The 22,061-nt window shown below is 35.2% G+C and overlaps 1 protein-coding gene across 2 annotated transcripts in view; it reads left to right on the top strand.

The window, feature by feature from the left end:
• Positions 1-22,061, top strand: part of UNC13C (unc-13 homolog C) — a 584,413-nt gene that overhangs the window by 333,353 nt on the left and 228,999 nt on the right. For both annotated transcript variants that reach the window (XM_026447030.2, XM_026447029.1), the window contains exons 12-13: positions 593-756; positions 21,228-21,384. In XM_026447030.2, the coding sequence (XP_026302815.1) occupies positions 593-756; positions 21,228-21,384 (321 nt within the window). The remainder of the gene's footprint in view (positions 1-592; positions 757-21,227; positions 21,385-22,061) is intronic.

The following is a 22,061-nucleotide window of genomic DNA, read 5'->3' as shown; positions in this document are numbered from 1 at the left end:
CTTTACTGCCTAAAGTACCTTAGGAAGGTACTTTATCACTTTGGACATGAATATGGGTACATTCTTCCGCCTCATCTCATATTTTTTGATGTAAGACAAGTATCATTTGTGTCAGGGAGTCGCCAGTGACACCTCTAACTAACCTCTCAACTGCAGTGTAATAGAATCTAATTCTGAGAGTGGAACTCGGCGATGTGTGTTTTAATAAGCCTTCCAGGTGATTCTCGTATACTTTAAAGTTTGAGAACCAATGCCTTATTCGCTGAGGAAACTAAAGCCTTGACAAGATTACAAAGCCTGTTACTGTCAAAGACCCATCCAGAGCTATTATGACATCTTGTCTTAAATATCAAACTATGTCCTTTCTTCCCATATTTATATCAGTGCTTTTACCCAGGCAGAAATCAAAGCAGATTTTGCATAAAAGATGAATTGAGTTAGAATAAAAATTCGAGGTATTCCTATTGCTTGCAGATGCTGATGAAACATTAGAGGCAATGACAGTGCAAGTGCATTTTACTGAAAGTTTTAGTCAAATATTTCTGGCCTATTCCGAGGAATCACTGAACAATTAAAAACCACTTGCTTTTAGAATCTGTTCCATTACTTGACTGAAGTGAAATCTAATGGTGGAGTGAAAATCCCAGAAGTCAAAGGGGATGAAGCCTGGAAGGTTTTCTTTGATGATGCTTCCCAGGAAATAGTTGATGAATTTGCTATGCGTTATGGAATTGAATCCATTTATCAAGCTATGACGTAAGTACTACAGAACATTTACCTGGTCAATATCTCTATTAAAATATAAAGAAAGAAAGGAGCATTCATCTCACTTCTAATTCAAATGAAACTGATTAAAAAGAGGATTATATTTCACTGTGCATGTTTGATGCTGACTACTCACTCTTACAGCTGTAAAGTATTAATGACTTGGTAATTCACTACCACCATCCTCCAATCCTTGTTCTGTTCTCCGAGTGTGGTTCCTTGACAAATAGTATCAACAGCACCTGGCAACTTAGCAATGCAAATTATCCACCCCATCCCAGACCTACTGAATCAGAAACTCTGAGGCTGGAATCCAGCAACCTATGGTTTAGCAAGTCTTCCAGGTGATTCTCATATACTTCAAAGTTTGAGAGTCAATGACTTATTCCGTATCTGAGGTAACTAAAGTCCTGGTTTGTCCAAAGTCACAAAGCCTATTAGTGAGAGAGAGAGGTCCAGAGTTAGTATGATGTCTTGTTCCAAATATTAGAATATGTCTTTCCTTCTCATATTTATAGCAGTACTGCTAATTCAGTAAAACAAAGATTTATTTAGCACTCATAGAACCCAAACCGTATAAAAAATGTGATGCCACAGAACTGACTTATTATAATTTCAATGAGGATTTAGAACCAAATTTCAGTAAGGGTTTAGCAATGAACAGAAGTATTCGTTACTTCCCCATAATTTACTTTTTGAGAACTGGTCTAAGTTTATAAGTGCAAGTGGTTCAGATATATATCAGGTGTAATATGCAAATTATTTATATGCATATATTAGATGACTTTTTTCATATTAACAACAAGATCTCATTTTCATGTGAACTGAATAGATACTGGCCCAGATAATCAGTCAATTTCAATCATCTTAATAATGAATGAAGACTGGGCCAAAATCAGTGTTCCTTTCTTTCTTTTCTTTTCTTTTTTAATATACTATAAGTTCTGGGGTACATGTGCACAATGTGCACATTTGTTACATAGGTATACATGTGCCATGGTGGTTTGCTGCACCCATCAACCCATCATCTACATTAGGTATTTCTCCTAATGCTATTCTTCCCTTAGCCCCCCACCCCCTGACAGGCCCCGGTGTGTGATATTCCCCTTCCTGTGTCCGTGTGTTCTAATTGTTCAACTCTCACTTTTGAGTGAGAACATGCAGTGTTTGGTTTTCTGTTCTTGTGTTAGTTTGCTGAGAATGATGGTTTCCAGCTTCATCCATGTCCTGCAAAGGATATAAACTCATCATTTTTTATGGCTGCATAGTATTCCATGGTGTATATGTGCCATATTTTCTTTATCCAGTTTATCAATGATGGGCATTTGGGTTTGTTCCAAGTCTTTGCTATTGTAAACAGTGCTGCAATAAACATACAGGTGCATGAGTCTTTATAGTAGAATGATTTGTAATCCTTTGGGTATATACCTAGTAATGGGATTGCTGGGTCAAATGGTATTTCTAGTTCTGGATCCTTGAGGAATCGCCACACTGTCTTCCACAATGGTTGAACTAATTTACACTCTCACCAACAGTGTAAAAGCATTCCTGTTTACCACATCTTCTCCAGCATCTGTTGTTTCCTGACTTTTTAATGATCGCTATTCTAACTGGCATGTGATGGTATCTCACTGTGGTTTTTATTTGCATTTCTCTAATGACCAGTGATGATGAGTTTTTTCTCATATGTTTCTTGACTGCATAAATGTCTTCTTTTGAGAATGGTCTGTTCATATCCTTTGCCCACTTTGTAATGGGGCTGTTTGCTTTTTTCTTGCAAATTTGTTGAAGTTATTTGTAGATTCTGGATATCAGCCCTCTGTCAAATGGATAGACTGCAAAAGTTTTTCCCATTCCGTAGGTTGCGTGTTCATTCTGATTTGACAATTTCTTTTGCTGTGCAGAAACTCTTTAGTTTAATTAGATCCCATTTGTCAATTTTGGCTCTGTTGCCATTGCTTTTGGTGTTTGAGTCATGAAGTTTTTGCCCATACCTATGTGCTGAATGGAATTGTCTAGGTTTTCTTCTAGGGTTTTTATGCTTTTAGGTTTAATGTTTAAGTCTTTAGTCCATCTTAAGTTAGTTTTTGTGTAAGGTGTAAGGAAGGGGTTGGTTTCTGTTTTCTGCATATGGGTAGCCAGTTTTCCCAACACCATTTATTAAATAGGGAATCCTTTTCCCATTGCTTGTTCGTGTCCGGTTTGTCAAAGATCAGATGGTTGTAGATGTGTGGTGGTATTTCTGAGGTCCCTGTTCTGTTCCATTGGTCTATATATCTGTTTTGGTACCAGTACCATGCTGTTTGGGTTACTGAAGTCAGGTAATGTGATGCCTCCAGCTTTGTTCTTTTTGCTTAGGATTGTCTTGGCTGTGCTGACTCTTTTATTATTCCATATGAAATTTCAAGTAGTTTTTTTCTAATTCTGTGAAGAAAGTCAATGGTAGCTTGATGGGGCATACTTCCCAAAGTAATTGATGGATTCAGTGCTATCAGTGTTTCTTTTCAAAGTTTGCTGTTCATAGCCCTGAATCTCTAATCATATTTCTAGAACAACATAATGTAAGCATGAATGATAATTACTGATAGAGAAATTGTGCATAGAATGTCCTTATGCTAAATAATAAAGATATATAGATTCTTAGACATGAAAACAAAGAAACTTTAGAGATCACCCGATTGAACCTCCCTCTCAAATCTGGAAACTTTGTGATTGGTTCCCTGACTGATGGTCACCATCCCTTTGTTTGTCCACATCCAGTAACAGGGAGCTCACTATTTTGGAGGGAGCTTGTTTTATAATTGATCAACCATCAGGGAGTCCATGACTTTGACATCTGTTCCATCCCATGCCAAAGGCTATGATTCAGAACACCTAGTATAAAGTCACAGCACAATTAAAATGCAACTATGATGAACAGTCTAAGGGAAATGAATTGTTTTGCCTAAAGAAATGTAGGTTAAAAAATCAAAACAACCTGCTGCTGGATAGAATCCCATTAAAAGAAAAGATTAAGTTAAATTTATTCCAAAATATCTCTGGAAGCTGATGTTAGATTCATTCATTTCCATCTTTTCTGTGTTCTAAGAAACATAGTCATGTAAATATAGAAAAATGCTAAGTATATATCACGTAGGTGGTTGAAAAGAGGAGAATTAGCCCTTCCTTATTTTATTACATTGTAGAATGTGATAAATCTTGCCTCTCAATCTAAGTAAAAGATAAGTATTTTTCAAAAATATTTTCGATATTTATTTGTAAGTGACCTGCAGGTAAATTGAGTCTTATTGTATTTATAATACTCAGGAAAGGCAAAAACTCCTGTTCACACTAGACAACTGTCTAAAAGCAGGGACTGGTTTTTTTTTTTCTTCTGTAAAGGGCCAGATAGTAAATATTTTGTAGTTGTACCAGTCTCTGTTATACTGCTTAGCTCTGCAGTATTAATGTGAAGCGGCCATAGAGATGAAGTAAATAAATGGAAATGGCTGTGTGCTGATAAAACTTTACTTTAAAAAACAGAAACTCAGGATTTGGTCAGGGTTTGGCGTGAGGGCCTGAGGGTTATAGATTCACTGGTCTAAGGAGTGAAAACAAGGCAGATAGAAATAAAGAAAAAGAATGCCTTAGGCTTTGTGATTCATTGACAATTACACTTCAGTGACAATAATGTGGTAGATTATGTGTACTTTTGGTTATACATTTGATTTAAAAACATTTTTATGTATCACATGTTTTTTTTTAGTGCTAAATACTTACCATGACAACCCTAATGTTTTTCCCAGCTTAGCAAAACTTTAGATAGGCTTCTTTCTGCCTCTATTGCCCTGAGGTCCATCTTCTCCCAGCTGCTGCAGATTCCAAATGACCTAAACCCACAGGCCCCTGACCTCCTTTCCCTTAGAGTGTTTACTTTAGAAAACTTACAGTTGTAAATTCTTTCTCTGTTCCTTTGAGATTTAATTTTTTTTTTTTTTTAAAGCCCTTGCCTGATCTTGTCCCTGTTGCAGTAACCTTAATAAAAATTCCCTTGTCTAATTAACTTTGGTGTAACTTTTGCTTTGGCAGTACAAAATTTTCCATTACTTTGCCAGAAGAAAAAAATTCTGTTGACAATCTGATTAATCCTAAGGAAATTACTATCAACATAGATACAATCTCTGTTGTACCAATAAAGATTTTATGAATACCAATATTATTTATTGGTATTCATTAGTTATTAGAAATTACTGTTTTTATACAAAAATATCCATGTACTCATTTTATCTTAATCTGTTAATGTAATTGTAATCTGTAATTATATCCAGGAAAGATAATAGAATGGAACAGCATAGAAGTACACTTGAATTCTATTCCAGGACTTACAAATTGAAATTTTGAAGAGAGGAATCATATCTTTCATCACTGTTTTACAAGAAGTTCTTGTTGCATGATAGAAACTCAATACATATTTGCAATTGAGTGAATCAGAGGCAGAAGTTGTTTATCAGAATTCCATTTATTTTTGCCTTCTCCTAGTATGTTTCTAGATGCCCGAGTTTTTCAGTTGCCAAAAACAAAGTGAAAATGAAAAGTTTAATTGAGCTGATAGAGGGTTCTATGTCACCATTTATGTTGTAATGAGGGTGAGAGCACACTACATTTATTGATCATTTTTAAAAATTTGAGGAAGTTTCAGAGTATTGACATTTTTCTTCAGTCAGGAGTTGAAATACAGCTTTCAGAGATAGTTTCCACCATATTTTTAAAATGATGCTTTTGCAATTGAACTGTAACTTGAGCCCTAAGCTATTGCTGGCCAAGGACTAACTCAACTGAAAAAAAAAAAAAAAAAAAAAAAAAAAAACAAAAAAAAACTGTTTGTAAATAAATCTATCTTCTAATTTAAACTGCTTGACTAATGAATCAGTATTTTTCTGTTGTTCTTAAACCTTGTGTCAGGGAACAACAATAAAAGTAACCGGAAAGCCAACCAACCAACTAATGAAAGAACAACAAAACCTAGAACACAACATTTGAAGCCTGTCTCAGAATTAGTTCCCTTTAATTCTTAAAAAAACAAAATTGCAAAACTCAGCTACGAGGAAGAAACGATGTCTTGTCTGTGTAGTAAGCATACCTTACCAATTTCAAAAAAGACAAAACTCCTTAATTCTGTGGATTTTCCTAGACACCATTTGATCAAAAACAAAAATCAAATTGTACTTTCTTTTGATATTTAAATACTCTTTAGGGTTAGCCAGATCCCCAGGTAACTTCATAATCTTCCTCTTTTATTGCAGATTTCTTGGTTTCTTTTGAGCACACTCCCATTTCTTTGAAGATGGATTTAGAGAAGAAATAAATAAGGGGAAGTATGTTTTAAGTCATAGTCCGGTAGTACACTATTGAATTTTTCTCTTGTGAATTTCTCATCAGACAAAAGAGTCTGAAACTATTTTGCTGGTAAACCTGAGCATTAGGACTGAACATCCCAGTGCTCCAGGTTACCTCCAGCTTACTATAAAGCACTCCTCTTTCCACATAATATTTTCTGTGAGGGTACCATTTATTAGCCCTACCCATTAAATAAAAATGACCCTTTGTTCTGGAGCATGCATCAGAAGGAAAGGGATTACAATTTTTCTGTTTGGACAGGTGATTGATCAAGGACCTGAAGAATTTGTTCCCACATGGCAAATGCAACCATCCATCTAAAATAGTTTCCTAACTAATGACAGTAAGAATGAGAGGCTGTTCCCATTCTCTAAGGAACACACCATTCCACATATTTTGCATCATGGGGTGAGGCATAGAACTTGTTTCCATCATCAATATTTTGGGAGTTCTTGATGCTTTTCATCAGCTGATGCTTTTCATCAATATATGCATTGTATATGTTTCTAATAGTGTTTTGACAGACTAATTGTTCACAGCTGAACACATCTGGGGAATTTTATATCAGTCATTAAGGATTAAACCATCCTCTGGAGATTATTTCTGTCAAGGAAATACATTTTCTTGAGTGTTTAATTAGTCATTTATTGTAACATGAAGGTTAAGATGTCTCACAAAGTCTGAGATTCTGTTAGGCTATGGTTATGCCTCTATAGTACCAAAGGAGGGGAAAGCATTAGGTCAGTGGTTTTTACCTTGATGTGCTTAACAAACACCCTGGACCCTGAATCGGCCATCTTTATCTAACTTATATTTAAATGAGAACTGTTTGGATACAGATTACTTTAAAGTCACCAGTCTGTTTTAACTGCTTGAGCCAGGAGTCTACTTATAAAAAAAGATCGCTACTTAACGGCGTCTTTCACTCAATTAAGAAATATTTACTCAGTGCCTATCATGTGCCAGAAATGTTTCTATGGTTACAGAAGTGAACAAAAAGTCAGTCTAGTTTCCCATGAGCCCCACATTCCAGAAGACGAAATTAATTTATTCAATAGACATTTTCTGAGTATGTAAGTATAAGGACTTACATAGAATGTCTTAGTCTGTGAGGCTGCTACAAAAAAATACCATAAATTGAATGGCTGATAAACAATAGAAATTTATTTCTTACAGCCCTGGATGCTAGAAGGTCCAAAATTAAGGTGCCATCAGGTTCGGTGTCCCATGAGGGCCATTTCCTGGTTCATTGATGGCTATCTTTTCACTGTGTGCAAGCTTCACATGGCCAAAGGGATGAATGCTCTCTGGGGCCTCTTTTATAAGACAACTAAAATCCCATTCATGAGGGGCTCCCCACTCATAACATAATCACCTTTCAACAGCCTCACCTCATAATACTACAACCTTGAGTCATAGGTTTCAACAGATGAGTTTTTCATGAACACAGCTGTTCAGACCACAGCACAAGGCAATGGGGAAATAGCAGTAAAAGATAGCTCTTGCTTCTAGTAAGTTCCTGATTTAGGGGGAAGAGAATGGAAAAATTAAATAATAACAAACATGGGGGCTGGAAGGGCCTAAGTATAGAGGAAGCAAATCCAAGCACAGATGAGAAGTGTCAGAGAAAGCTGATGGGCAGCCTGAGGGTCCCACCCTTACTTGTCCTTCATCTTCTGTCTTCCTCTAAAATCTGTGCCTTTTATTTATTTTCCAGTCACACACCGTTGCCCTTGTACTCAAAATCTCCATAATTGCATTCTAGCAACCCATAGCATCTTTGAGAATCTATGATGTTTTTGGTCAAAGGAGAAGTGACATTTAAGTGTTTGGGTCATCTTTGTGACAAGAATGAATGAAATTCTAACTTATCATTGATAAGTTAGAATGCTGAGCTGAATTTGGGGGAGCAAATGTGATGAAAGTTGTTTTAATGTATTTGTAACATCAGAAATGCAGATAGTCTTTCCTTTCATTTCGCATAGTATCTCTGAAATTGCTTCTAACAATCTAAGAATCATATTCTTCCTTTTGGTACTTCTTTCCAATCACATTCCTTTTCTGTTCATTGATTATTTTTAAACTTTAGATGAAAAGCATTTCTATTCTTTGAAAACCACAAGTTCAGTATGATTTTGGACACCTGTCCCTGAACTGGCATGTGAGTTAGAGGATTGTTTTATTTTTTTGTTCAACAGTAGCAAGTGACATTAATCCAGATATGCTATTTGAAATACATATTAGGCCAATAATATTTTGACAACTAATGGTTAATAACTTTGTAGCAGTTGCTTTAGCCAAAAACTTGCCAGTAACTACCTCATTATTCACTTTTTAATTTTTTTAATTGATTGATAAAATTTTATGTATTTATTATATACAACATGATGTTTTGAAGTATATATACATTGTAAAATGATTAAATCTAGCGAATTAACATATGCATTACGTTACATAGTTATTTTTGTCATGAGTACGCATCTAAGCTGTTAGCATTTTTGAAGAATACAATGCATTGTTATTAACTATTGTCACCATGCTGTACAATAGACACTTTGAACTTATACCTCCTATCCAACTGAAAATTTTTATACTTTGACAAACATCTCCCAACACTCACCCTGCTAGTCAACTCCAGCTCCTGGTAACTACCATTTTATTCTCTAATTCAGTGAGTTCCTCTTTTTTGTTTTTTTTAATATTCCACATATGAGGGAGATGTTCATATGGTATTTGTCTTTCTGTGCCTGGCTTATTTCATTTAACATAATGTTCTCCATTTTTATCCATGTTGTTGCAAATGACAAAATTTCCTTCATTTTTATGGCTGAATACTATTCCATTGTATATATATACATTTTCTTTATCCATTTACCTGGCAGTGGACACTTAAGTTGATTCCATATCTTGGCTATTGTGAGTAATGCTGCAATAAACATGGGTGTGCAGATATTTCTTGACATACTGATTTATTTTCTTTGGCTATAAGCCCAGTAGTGGAAATAATATATTGTATAATAGTTATATTTTTAACTTTTTGAGGAAGCTTCTTACTGTTTTTCATAATTACTGTAATAATTTACATTACCATAAACAGTGTATGAGATTCTCTTTGCTCCACCTCCTTGCCAAGGCTTGTTATCTTTTACCTTTTTTGGTAATAGCCATTCTAATAGGAGTGAGGTGATTGCTCATTGTGGTTTTAATTTGCATTTCTCTGATGATTAGTGATGTTAAATATTTTTCATGTACTATTGGCCATTTGTATGTCTTCTTTGGGGAAATGTCTATTCAGATCCTTTGCCCAATTTTTAATCATGTTATTTATTTTCTTGCTGTTTAATTATTTGAGTTCCTTTTATATTTTTGATATTAACCCTTTATTAAATGTATAGTTGGTAATTTTTTTCTCCCACATTGTAGGGTGGCTCCCCACTTTGTTGACTGTTTCCTTGGCTATGAAGACCCTTTTTAGGTTAATGCAATCCCATTGCCTATTTTTGCTTTTGTTGCCTGTGCTTTTGAGGTTATAGTTAATAACTCATTACACAGACCAATATCATGCCGTTTTTCCTCTATGTTTTCTTCTAGTAGTTTTATAGTTTTGGGTCTTACATTCAAGTCCTCAATCAGTTTTGGGTTGATATTTTATATGGTGTGAGATAAGGGTGGGTCAAATTGTATTCTTCTGCATGTGGACATCCAGTTTTTTCAACATCATTTATTAAAGAGATTATCCTTTTCTCATTGTGTGCACTTGGCACTCTCGTTGAAAATTATTTGTCAGTAAATGTGTGGATTTATTTCTGGGCTCTCTACTCTGTTCCTTTAATCTATGTGTCTATTTTTATGTCAGTGCCATGTTTCATTATTTGCAATAAGTATCATCATTTTAGAGTTTATTACTTGAACTTTTCCCATGGAACTAAAATTCCATTTGTTGAATTCTTCTGACACTAACACCATTTACTTGCAAAAGTAAAGTGTTTTAATGTTAATAATCCATTGTTTTTAATCATGTCTCTAGGGCAGAATATTAAACATTTCCAGAGATTACAACAGTACTTTTTTACCTTTTTTTTTTTGAAGATGCATTCTCTGGTTTTTGAAGAGGTGGTTTGCAGCACCTCTGAGTCAGTCATTTTTAATTACTAGTTGTACTTTTAATCCTATTTCCACCCTGAGAATAATTTAAGTAGTATTCGAACTGTAGCTGATAAAAGTAAATGATTTTCAATGGATATGGTTAGAAGCAAGAAAAAGTTTGCTTTGGCTGTAACTACACATAAAGAGAGAACCCGCACAAACTCGGAGGCGGACATCTTGCCAAACTGAACATCCTGTAGAAGCCCATTAGCTGAAAGCTCTGCAAAGAGCAAAGATTGCCTCAGGCTGACTTCTGTGTCCAGTGCTTTTTTGTTATTTTTCCTAACTCCTGGCTGCAATAGAATCAAATGTTGATGGTGGAGAGAAGTGATGAATGTAGTTGGACGCAGCCAACATGTTATTTATATTCAGAAAGGCATAGCATGTTCGAGCATGTAAGGATTGGATCTTCTAAAAATTCTTTCATTTTTCAGATGGAAAAACTGAATCTAGAAGTGATGAAGTTACTTTTTAAGGTCACAGTAGAGGGCTAGGTTTAGCATGAAGCGTCTTTATGCCTTGGTACTTTTAACTCTAAACTGGCCACCCAGATTCCTTCTATCCCTCCGCGTACTATATGTATACTTACATACACACACACACATGCACACACACTTTGCTGACCATTTCTTCAAGGTTTCAAAGAAACGTAGCCACTAATACTTTATTTTTCCTTTTTTAAGAATTGTTTATTTTTCTTTTTTCCTTCAACCATCCAAGAAATGTGTACTTTGATGTATACTACTACCATCTTTATCATATCAATTGCCTAATCATTTACTGTTTAGAGTCATGAAAAGGCAAGTTCAACATAGACTATTGTTTTGGTACTGGGAACTACCTTCTTTAATTTGGCATGCTTTTAATCACAGTTTCTAGAAAAGGATAGGTATTTTTACCAAACTGGGGAAAAAATTATACTCGTTGGAATGACCTGAAAATTCTGTTGCTCAGTTTCAGCATTTTATTTTGTAAAATCAGTATCAAATGACTAAGTTTATAATCTTGGCTCTCAACTGTTTGTTTAAATCCCAAGTCACTAGTTATTTCTAAGAAGATCACTTTAATATAAATTCTAAGAGGTGGCAACAACTCCTAGGTATTGTATCTTTAATCTTTAGGTGTATTAAAAAGTGTTTAATTTAACTATGACTAAATTTATGAGTCATATTTAAATTTTTGACATATTTATATTTCCTTTCAATCAAACAACAAAAGTTTTGCTGATTAATTAGCTCACAAGAAAAACACTATGGTAATGCTAATTTGTATTGAAATTGGTAATAAAATATCTAGTGGAAAGAAAAGTAGCATGAAGTGAAATGCTGGGTTTTTCTTATTAGCCTTTTTTGATTTTCACATATTCACCATTCTCACAACTTTATTTTGCCTTAGGAATTTATGCACCAAGATAATTTCATTAATATCTTTAAAATTCTTGATATATTTTATTAAGTAAAATTAAACTGGTATCAAATTACAGTAATTTTATTATATCATGAGACATGTACGCCTAACTAGAAATTACTTGTCAGTAATACATTTTGAAAGAGAAAAGTCATTTTGTGATTTGTTTGACTTCTTCAACAAAATTCTTGTTCAGTGGTATTTTAAAATATGATAGGTTTTACAATTTTGCATTATATACTTTAAAGGTTATGTAGTTTTCTTCAAAAGGAAAATATATAGAAATAAATAATTTAGTGAAACAAGAATAAAAAACATTATAAATTATCTTATTAGTGCTAAGGTTACAAAGAGACTTAAAATCAACAAAAGGCAAAATTTGAATTAGCACAATTTAAGATGTATATTTTATGTATTTTTTCTGGTTAGCGTAATAAAACGCGTTAATGCTACATTTAAAAATACACGATGTACATTTTTTAAATAACACAAATGTATAATGCCACCCAGAGATAACAGTATGATCATATAATTTAGCAGTATTTTCTGCTTGGTGTTTGTTTTTGTGTTTTCATGTAGACATATACACATATCTGTTTGTGTTTGGTGTGCGTGTGTGTGTACTGAGATAGTAAAATGTTTTTATCCTGCTTTTTTTGGCAACTTACAGGGTTTCTTTGATTACATGTTTGCTGACCACCTGGATGTTGTCAGCATCCACCTGCAAACTTTAAACCAAAAGACCAGTCCCTAAAAATTTTCCACTTTCTGCTATTTCTTTGTTCAAATGAAGCACTCTTTTAGACTGGGGAAAAATATTTTTTAGCTTTTATTTGTGGGTTTTCTAAGCAGATTTCTTTTTCTGAACAATGTAAACAACCAGTACATTTTGTCTTGCTAAAAGCAGAGCATAAAAGATTCTACATAATCCCCAGGGTATATTGTTCCCAGCGTTCTTCCAGCCCTTTCTTCTAAGTAGCCTCACATCCCATTGCTCATTCCCTATTGTACAGGCAGTATTAGAATCTTGGGAGTTTTAAACTCTTTAATGGATATAGAGTGAGAAGGTGTGGGAAAGGAGAAACAGCTTTACCTCCTGGGAAGTCCATTAGCATGAAATAGGGAGGGATTGATAGCCTTGCTTGGCAGCAGTCTAGGACCCAGATCTCTGATAAAGGGAGCAGACATTGGAAGGTTTCTAGAAATACCCTCCCATTCCTCTCTGGTCAGGTTAGTGTTTTAGGAGTTTATACACTAGCAGTCACTGAATAGTTCCCCGTCTAGCCAGCCACCTAAAGTTAGAAAAAGTTCCTTCCAGAAACTGGGAAATCTTTGATTGGTAACCTTAATTTCCAATACTGTTGTGACTTTGCATCCTTTTTGGTTTTCTCGGAAGTTTCCATGGGATGCTTAGAGGGACTGAATCAGGTTCAGCTAGCTACCATCCATCATACCCCAGAAATCATCTCAGTTAAATTTTAATCAAAATGTAAAATATTTCTGTCAGCTTTCTAAGAGGAATACTTGCCTAATGCTTTAGAAAATTTAAAATGCTGCTTTCAGCATACTGATTATAAGTAGAATATTATTCGCCTTCAAAGTACCCATTGTTATTATAGTGTTAACTGCGAGGTACTTCCGCCACGTTTTCACAACATCATTGGATGTTTTTATAAACTGTCATGCTCAAGCATATGTCCTGTATTCTCTAACTCTACATAAATACCTTTAGTTTATATTTTGGTTCATATTACCTTAATTTGTTTTAATTAAGTAATGTTTGTTGGTCAATTAATATGTACAAGGAAACACTGCTAAATACGGGCTAGATATATATCTTAAACTTTGCTGATTCAAATTTTGCCTATCGTTGATTTAAGAGTCTCTTTGTCACCTTAAGTACTAAGAAGAAAGATAATTCAACTTGTTTTTTGTTCTTTGATAAACTAAATAATTATTTATATTTCTCTTTTTTCTAAATAAAACTGCATAACTTTTAAAGTATATAATGTAAAACTGTATCAACCTATAATAATACTTTCAAATATCATTAAATAAGTTATTTTGGAATAAGTCAAACAAATCATAACACAGTGCTTTTTTTCTTTCAAAAGTTATCAAAGCATAAACAAAACACATTCCAGAAAGAATAGATATGTATATAAGCAATACACAATATTGAAGAGAGAGGGCCAAAGTAAATAAAATCATTATGTCAAAGATATATCTGTAGTCCCATGTTCATTGCAGCATTAGTCACAATAACTAAGACATGGAATCAACCTAAGTGTTCATCAGTGGGTGAATGTATTGAGAAAATGTAGTATACACTCACAATGGAATACTTTTAGCCTTAAAAAAAAAAAAAAAAATGAAATCTTATCATTTGCAACAAGATGGTTAAGCCCTGAGAATATTATGGTTAAGGGAAATAAGGCAGGCACAGAAAGACAAATATTGCATAATCTCATTTATATGTGGCATCAAAAAAAAAAAAAAAAAAACACTAGAATTCATGGAAATGGAGAGCAGAATGATGATTACCAGGGGCTTAGGGAAAGGAGGCAGATTGTGGAGCTATTGGTCAAGGAATACAAAATTTTTGTTAGATGAGAGGAACAAATTCCAGAAATTCATTTTACAACATGGTGACTATAGTTAATAACAATGTATTGTGTTCTTGAAAAGAGAATGGATTTTATGTTTTCTCACCACAAAAAAAAGATAAGTATAGGAAGTAGTGGAAATGTTAATTAACTTGGTTCAGCCATTCCATAATGTATACATATTTCAAACCAACCTATTGTACATGATAAACATGTAATTTTTATTTGTCAATTAAAAATAAAGAATTAAAAAAAAAAAGAAACAGTGAGGAGGATAAATTAAGAGAAGCTATACTGTGGTAGATGGTTAAGAAGGAGTCTCTAAAGATACGTTGCCTGAATTCCAGTCTTTGAGAACCTTACCTGCTCTGTGACTTTAAAGAAAAAAAAATAGAAAAGGAAAAAAATGTTTAATTACAACAAATACAGAGAGAACATTAGACTTCAGAAACATTGGCAAAACAGAAGCTTAAGTATTTAAAGACTAAGTTGCAATTACTAAGGTTACCTAGTTTCCTTGGTGTTCTCACGCTGTTCATGATGGGAACAGCAACTTTCCCACTTGGTTTTATATTTTCAGAGATCATTCGAAATCTTCAGTTACAACATTGTCAAAATTAGGCTTAAAATTGTTTTGTTAGAAAGTTTGGGTACTTCAGAAAAATTCAAGGTTTTGTATTTTAGAGATCAGAAGCAGACAGTAATTCTGTGATATTTGAATTATCTCCAGGTGCAAAGTGTTTTTTTCCTTCTGACTGTGGTATGAGAAGTGGTCATTCATATTGGAAGCTGGCAGGAACATCAATTTTCACTTCTACACCTCCTAAATTGCTTTTCTGCTTCCACTACCCACTCGTTTGGATCCTTGTTTATACCACTTCAGAGTCATCTTTTCAAATTAATCTGATAATGCTAGTTGTTTCTGCAGAAATCTCAGGTAACTTCATATAGTTCACATGAGAAAATCCAAACTCCTTGGCCAGATATTGTACCAATCAAGGTTTGGCCTTGACCTACTTTATCTTGGTCGTCCCCTGGCACCTCTTCACTTTTCATCTTATTTCCTCTTAGTGAAAACTCCTGTCACTTTATTAACATTGATCTTGCTAAGGTCATGATGATGTTTTTTTGTCAAGTCCAATAACTTCTTTTCTGTCCTTATTTTATAAGACTCTTACTGCACTTAACAGTATCAATCATCCTCTTATCAAGATTATCCTGATTCCAGTTTCCTGGGTTTCCTTTTACCTGTCTAGTATTTATTTAGTCTCAATTATAGAATTTACTTTTTTTTCTTCTCGTATAATTTCCTTTTATATTGCTATTTCCCAGGTGACATTCTCTAACATTTCTTCGGTTATTGTATACATTTTCCCTAGATAATCTTATCTTTCTCATGGTTTCTGATAATTCGTGCTGATGATCCCAAATCTAGGTGTCTGGTCCATGTCTCCAAAAACCAGTAACATTCCTACATGGAAGCTCTATGAGCACCTTAAGCTCATAATTAATTGGATACATCATCCCTCCACCTTCAACTTTTTTCCAATTTTTAGTTCCCAGCTCACTTGGCAGAAGAACCGCTCATGTAGTCACTCAAACTAGAACCTTGAAACTTAACATTTTCTCTTCCTCATCCCCTCTATCAATTCTAATTCCTAACAGTTTTTCCTCTCTGAATATTTCTCAAATCCATTTCCTCCTCATCATCTACACACTACTACTAGTTAAGACATCCATCATCTCTTCTCTTCATAGCCTCCTAATTGGACTCTTACTTTCATCTTCCTTAAGCTCATCCTCCTCCATGCTCCTCCTATCAAATTAACCTATTTAAAATCCAGATCTGATTATTTCACTTCCTATTACCGTGTTGAAGAACTGAAGTTCCGGCCGGGCGCGGTGGCTCAAGCCTGTAATCCCAGCACTTTGGGAGGCCGAGACGGGCGGATCACGAGGTCCGGAGATCGAGACCATCCTGGCTAACACAGTGAAACCCCGTCTCTACTAAAAAAAATACAAAAAACTAGCCAGGGCGAGGTGGTGGGCGCCTGTAGTCCCAGCTACTCGGGAGGCTGAGGCAGGAGAATGGCGTAAACCCGGGAGGCGGAGCTTGCAGTGAGCTGAGATCTGGCCACTGCACTCCAGCCTGGGCAACAGAGCCAGACTCCGTCTCAAAAAAAAAAAAAAAAAAAAAAAAAAAAAAAAAAAAAAAAAAAGAACTAAAGTTCCTTGCTAATGCTTTTTAACTTATATTTACTCTGTACCATTTTGAACTTTGTCCAAAAATATCTTTTGATGCCTAGAATAGATCCAGTTTATCTAACATGTTACACAAGATTCTCTGTAAACCCTTCAGATTTATCTTTAGCTATACCAATCCTAAATGTTCTCCTGGAAATTTGTGCTCTGTTAACCTAAAATTGCTAGAGTTCACTTTATACAATATTTTATTTCTTTCCATAGTGCCTTGATTTGTACTTTTCCATTCCTCTGGAATACATTCTTTATCCATCAATGATATCAAACCCTGTGTCAGGCTTGGCTATCTCTTAGTCATTCATTGACTGTTAGCGCAGCCTAATCTCAAGACGTCTCCCCTGACCCTCCTCACCAGGCTGTGATATATGCATTCTAACTCAGTGTCTTCATAGCACTCTGCTATGCCTTTTTCTTAGTTTTGCATAACTGTATTAAACTTATTATATGACTGATTCTGCCAGCAGTCTATAAGCAGATTCATTCCTGCATATCCAAAGCTAATATAGTCTCTGCCATTTAGGTGTGCTCATTAAATATTTGTTGAACCAACTTGTAGAGACGCTAAGCTCTTCACTCTTTCATGATCATTACCTCAACTCTCATTCTGTATTCCTTGTGTTTCCCTCTGACTTCTCCTCTCTTCACCACTATGGGACTCAGTTCGGCCTTTGGAGGATTGCTGTGCACCTCCAGGCCTGCTGGTCTACCCTATGGCCCACCCAAACCTTTTGACTGCCTCTATGATTGCACTTTCTGCTGTAAAACAAAATTAGGATTTGACGTATGTGCTTCTTAATTGGGAGTGTGCATTTTATTACATCAAGACTATGTTTTAATCAACTCCAGATCCTTACCATTAAGAAGAGTGCCAGGAATACAGTAAGTACATAGCCAATGAAGAGACAGTACTCTGACCAGATGGCTTTAATAGGAAGAAAATATGGTTAAACACTAGAAAACTCTTAGAATAAATTCTAATACTAATTCTAATCAATTTTCATAGATGAATGTATTATAATTACTATCTGACTATCCATTGAAGTTATTTTTAAAAGAGAAGTTAAAAGTGTCAATGTAAGTTTGACATTACTGTTTTCTAATTTTTCTGTGAACATGTTAGCATTAATGATAAATGTGTAGCAAAAATTGTATAAAACTATATAACTCAAGACTGCATTTATTTACATGATGTTTCCTGAATTATACAAATTTTCACATATAACCTATGAATTATTAACCTCTCATTTTGGTCATGAAACATTGCTCTGGCTTTCAAAAGCCATAGTTTCTTAGGGTACTTTTATCATCAAGATATTTGCTTAACCCTCTCAAATTAGGCAAAGGGTGGCTTTTGATACTTCTAATCTTCCCATATTGCATTTGCTTTTCCCTCAGATGACTTTTAAGTAGTGAGCAATGTTCAATAATTATGTCATTTTCTTTCAAATTTATTTAGTTTTCTTAAAAACTGACAGATAAAATTATACATATTTATCATGTACAATATGATGCCTTGAAGAACATATACACTGTGGGATGATTAAATCTAGCTGATTAACATATGCGCATCTCACATAGTTATTATTTTTGTGAGAGAACGTTTAACATCCATTCTCCTAGCATTTTTCACAAATACAATATGTCATCATTGACTATAGTCACCATTCTGTAAAATAGATCTTTAGAACTTATCCCCCCATTTAAATAAAATGTTATATCCTTTGACCAGGATCTTCCCAACCTTGCACCCGCTAACTGCTCCAACCTCTAGTAACCACCTTTCAACTCTCTACTTCTCTGACTTCAGCTTTTCAGATTGTACATATGAGTGAGATCATGCTGTATTTGTCTTTCTGTGTCTGACTTATTTCACATAATGTCCTCCAGGTTCATCCATGTTGTTGAAAATGGCAGGATTTCCTTCTTTTTATGACTGAACAGTATTCTCTTGTGTATATAACCATATTTTCTTTATTCATTCATCTATTGATAGATACTTAGGTTGATTCTATTCCTTGACTGTTTTGCCGCAATACACATGGGAGTGCGGAAAAAAAAAAAAAAAAAAAAAGAAATGTGATAGTAGAGCTCTAAGAATTTTTAATTTCTGTTTTTAACTAATTTTTTGTTAAATAAATGATATTGTTTGTGAATTCTTAATAAATATTAGTTATAATCAATTCAGTATATAATAGAGTCATAACACTTATCATTTCCTTAAAGAAGCAGTCATTAATAATCTAAATCCAAGGTTAAGTTGCACAAATCATGTAACTCTTATAGCATAATTTTTATTTGTGATTCTTAAAGATGCATCTTTAAAGATTTAGCCTTTTCTGTTCATCAGTGTTGTGACAAAGTGGGTAGCAAGGTGCCTGGTTAAGATCTAAGAAAAGCCACAGTTTTCAGGGTCATCATTTATTTTTTGTGAGAGTGCCACTCAGGTCAGCTATTTATATATGTGTTCAATAATACAAAATTCAGAAATGTCTAGATTCCTTGGTGGCATAGTAAGATTGAGAGCAAAATAGCATCACATTATATAGTGAAATTTTCTTTCCTCCATGCATATTTTATCTTTCACTTTTATCATAAGCTGTGCTTTCTATTTTCAAGTATTTTGTTGTAGTTCAAATGAAACAGGTTTCCTTGGGAGAAATAACAAAATTGGATCCTTGATGCTTCTGATGGGCATAAATGATACCATTATTCAAGGTTTAAAAGAAATGATCTTTAAGCATAAAACTGGCATTATTCAATCTGTTCTCACTATTCATCTATTTGCCTAATTAAATCTTGTCCGTAACAAAGTGCTTAGAAAAGAGAATTGCTTACGGAAGATATTTCTTTCTGAAAAATCATACAAACTGGACTCAAGTCAGAGGTTAAACTGACTTATTCATTCAATGTATAATGAGAGGCATGCAACTGTGAGAGGCATGCAAATGCAAAAGAACATTTTGGTTAAAATATAGCATTTTAGGAACCAAAATAAGTCGAAGCAGGGATGAAGAAGTAGGGAGACTCCTGCACAGTTGCTTTCTGATGGTGCTAAATTCCACTGGAAATTGTACTTTTGGTGTGTACATGCAATATTCAAAGTTGAGTTTACACATCTTTGTGGCAAATTACATTCTATTTTTTTAAGACACATTTATTCCACGTTATGATCAAACTGTTACATTTAGCAATCAACATCGAGGGTGCAAAAAAATATGCATTAAGAACGTTCACTAGAATGCTTTACACAAAACAGAAACTAAAATAACCTGTTATACAATTAGTCACAAATATAATCCTTGAGGTTTTGTCCCATACACATGAGTATTGTCTAAAACACATCTTCTCTGACAGCAGCAAGGCTCTGTCACCATGTGCCTGGCTGAATTCACAACTGCATTGTAACCTATAGCTTCCTTGTCAGTTCACTGGCTTTCTTCTCCTGCTAATTAAGGTCTTCTGCCACTGCCGTAGCTACTGCTGCTACTGGAACCACCATGGCCACCTTGGTTTCCTGGTTGGCAAAGTATTGGCCCCCATGACCACAGGAGCCAGAGCTTCCGCCTCCAAAGTTTCCACCCTTCATTCATCCAAAATTTGAAGATTGACTCTTATCATTGCCAAAATTGTTGTAGCTTCCACTACTTCTGAAACTGCTTCCATTCTTACCAAATCCATGATAGTCATCCCCACTGCCACTATATCCACTGGCACCACAGATGCCAAAAAAAGCCACAAAACCACTAAAGTTTCCTCCATGACCAAAGTTGTTATCCCTCCAAAACCACCTCCATGACCACCACCAAAGCTTTTAGGACCACTTTGACCTCTTCGACTGGGTGAGGCACTAGCCATCTCTTGCTCTGACAGGGCTTTTCTTACTTCACAGTTGTGGCCATTCACAGTAAGGTATTTCTGAATGACAGCCTTATTTATGGAGTCATGGTCATCAAAGGTTACAAAAGCAAAACCCCTTTTCTCGCCCCTGTCTCAGTTATGATTTCAATCACTTCAGTTTCCCTGTACTGTTCAAAATAATCTCTTGAGTGCTGTCCTTCAGTGTCTTCTTTAATGCCATCCACAAAGATCTTTTTCAAAGTCAAGTGGTTACCTGGTCTTTGAGAATCTTCTCTTGAGACAGCTCTCTTTGTTTCCACAACTCTTCCTTTGTGGCCTTGGGTTCATGGCTACATCCACCTCCTCCGCAGTGGCGTATGTGACAAACCCAAAGCCCCCGGAGCGCTGGGAGTTTGGGTGTCTCATTACCACACAGCCTGTGAGTGTTCCCCATCACTCCTCAGACTCTCATTAACTTTTTTTCCGAGCTCAACCCTCTGATGCAGAGCTTCTGCAGCTGTTCAGGCTCTTTCGAAAACTCTGACTTCGACATGACAACAGTGGCAAGGGAGACTTTAACAATGCTTTCTCGGCAGCGTCCATGGGCAAAAAGGGCAAATTACACTCTAATTAAGCCACTTTACATTTGTGAATTAGAAATTTTCAAAAGGCCGAAGTTGTTTTTCTTTCAATTAGAGATTGTGCAGTTTTCTCTCCTTTTCATAGATGTAGCTGTGGAATTACTTCATTGCCGATGTTAGAAGCTCTGTTGTTGCATGAATTAATTAATTTCTGTTTAAAAAGCACATTATGTTTTTTGTCTTGCAGGCACTTTTCATGTCTGTCTTCTAAATACATGTGCCCTGGTGTCCCTGCTGTCATGAGCACCTTGCTGGCTAATATAAATGCTTTTTATGCTCACACAACAATTTCAACAAATGTGCAGGTTTCTGCTTCAGATCGATTTGCTGCTACCAACTTTGGTGTAAGTATAATCTTTTAAACTTTAAAATTCCTAGCAGCTTATGGGAGTTACATTTCAAGAAACTTTGAACTTAAGATGTTCTTGGAATCTTACCGCAGAAAGGACCTTTTAGGGAATAGCATAATGGGCTCCAGCTCAAAGTTCATTTCAAAAATTTGTAGTAAATTAACTTTGACATTCAATAGGAATTTTCGTTAGATTGAATCTACATATCTTAAAGGATCTTTTTCAATGAGGGAAAAACGTACATTTTATAAGAGAATGCTGGGACTTTATAGGGAATTCTCAACGTATGCAAATTTGGTGTTCAACATTTCAGATTCACTGTCTTGTAGATACAGTTCCCCAGTAAGTGTGAGCTTGGCTGCCTTCTCTGGAACATATTAGGCTCCATTTGCACTTCCTATTGGTTCCTTCTGGTACTAATGGATAGTGGCACATCCTCTAAGTAAAACATAGTAGGTGTTTAAGGAGCCTAAGAAAAACAATGTGTGCCTAATTAAGGCTGTCCATCTGACATATACAAAGACATCAAGAATGCATTGAAAAGTAGAAATTCAGGCTGGGCGCGGTGGCTCATGCCTGGAATCCCAGCACTTTGGGAGGCCGAGGCAGGTGGATCACGAGGGCAGGAGATCGAGACCATCCTGGCTAACACAGTGAAACCCCATCTCTAC

Source organism: Piliocolobus tephrosceles, chromosome 6 (assembly GCF_002776525.5).
Source record: "Piliocolobus tephrosceles isolate RC106 chromosome 6, ASM277652v3, whole genome shotgun sequence".
Taxonomy (NCBI): Eukaryota; Metazoa; Chordata; class Mammalia; order Primates; family Cercopithecidae; genus Piliocolobus; species Piliocolobus tephrosceles.
This window is presented reverse-complemented; position numbering and strand designations above follow the sequence as displayed.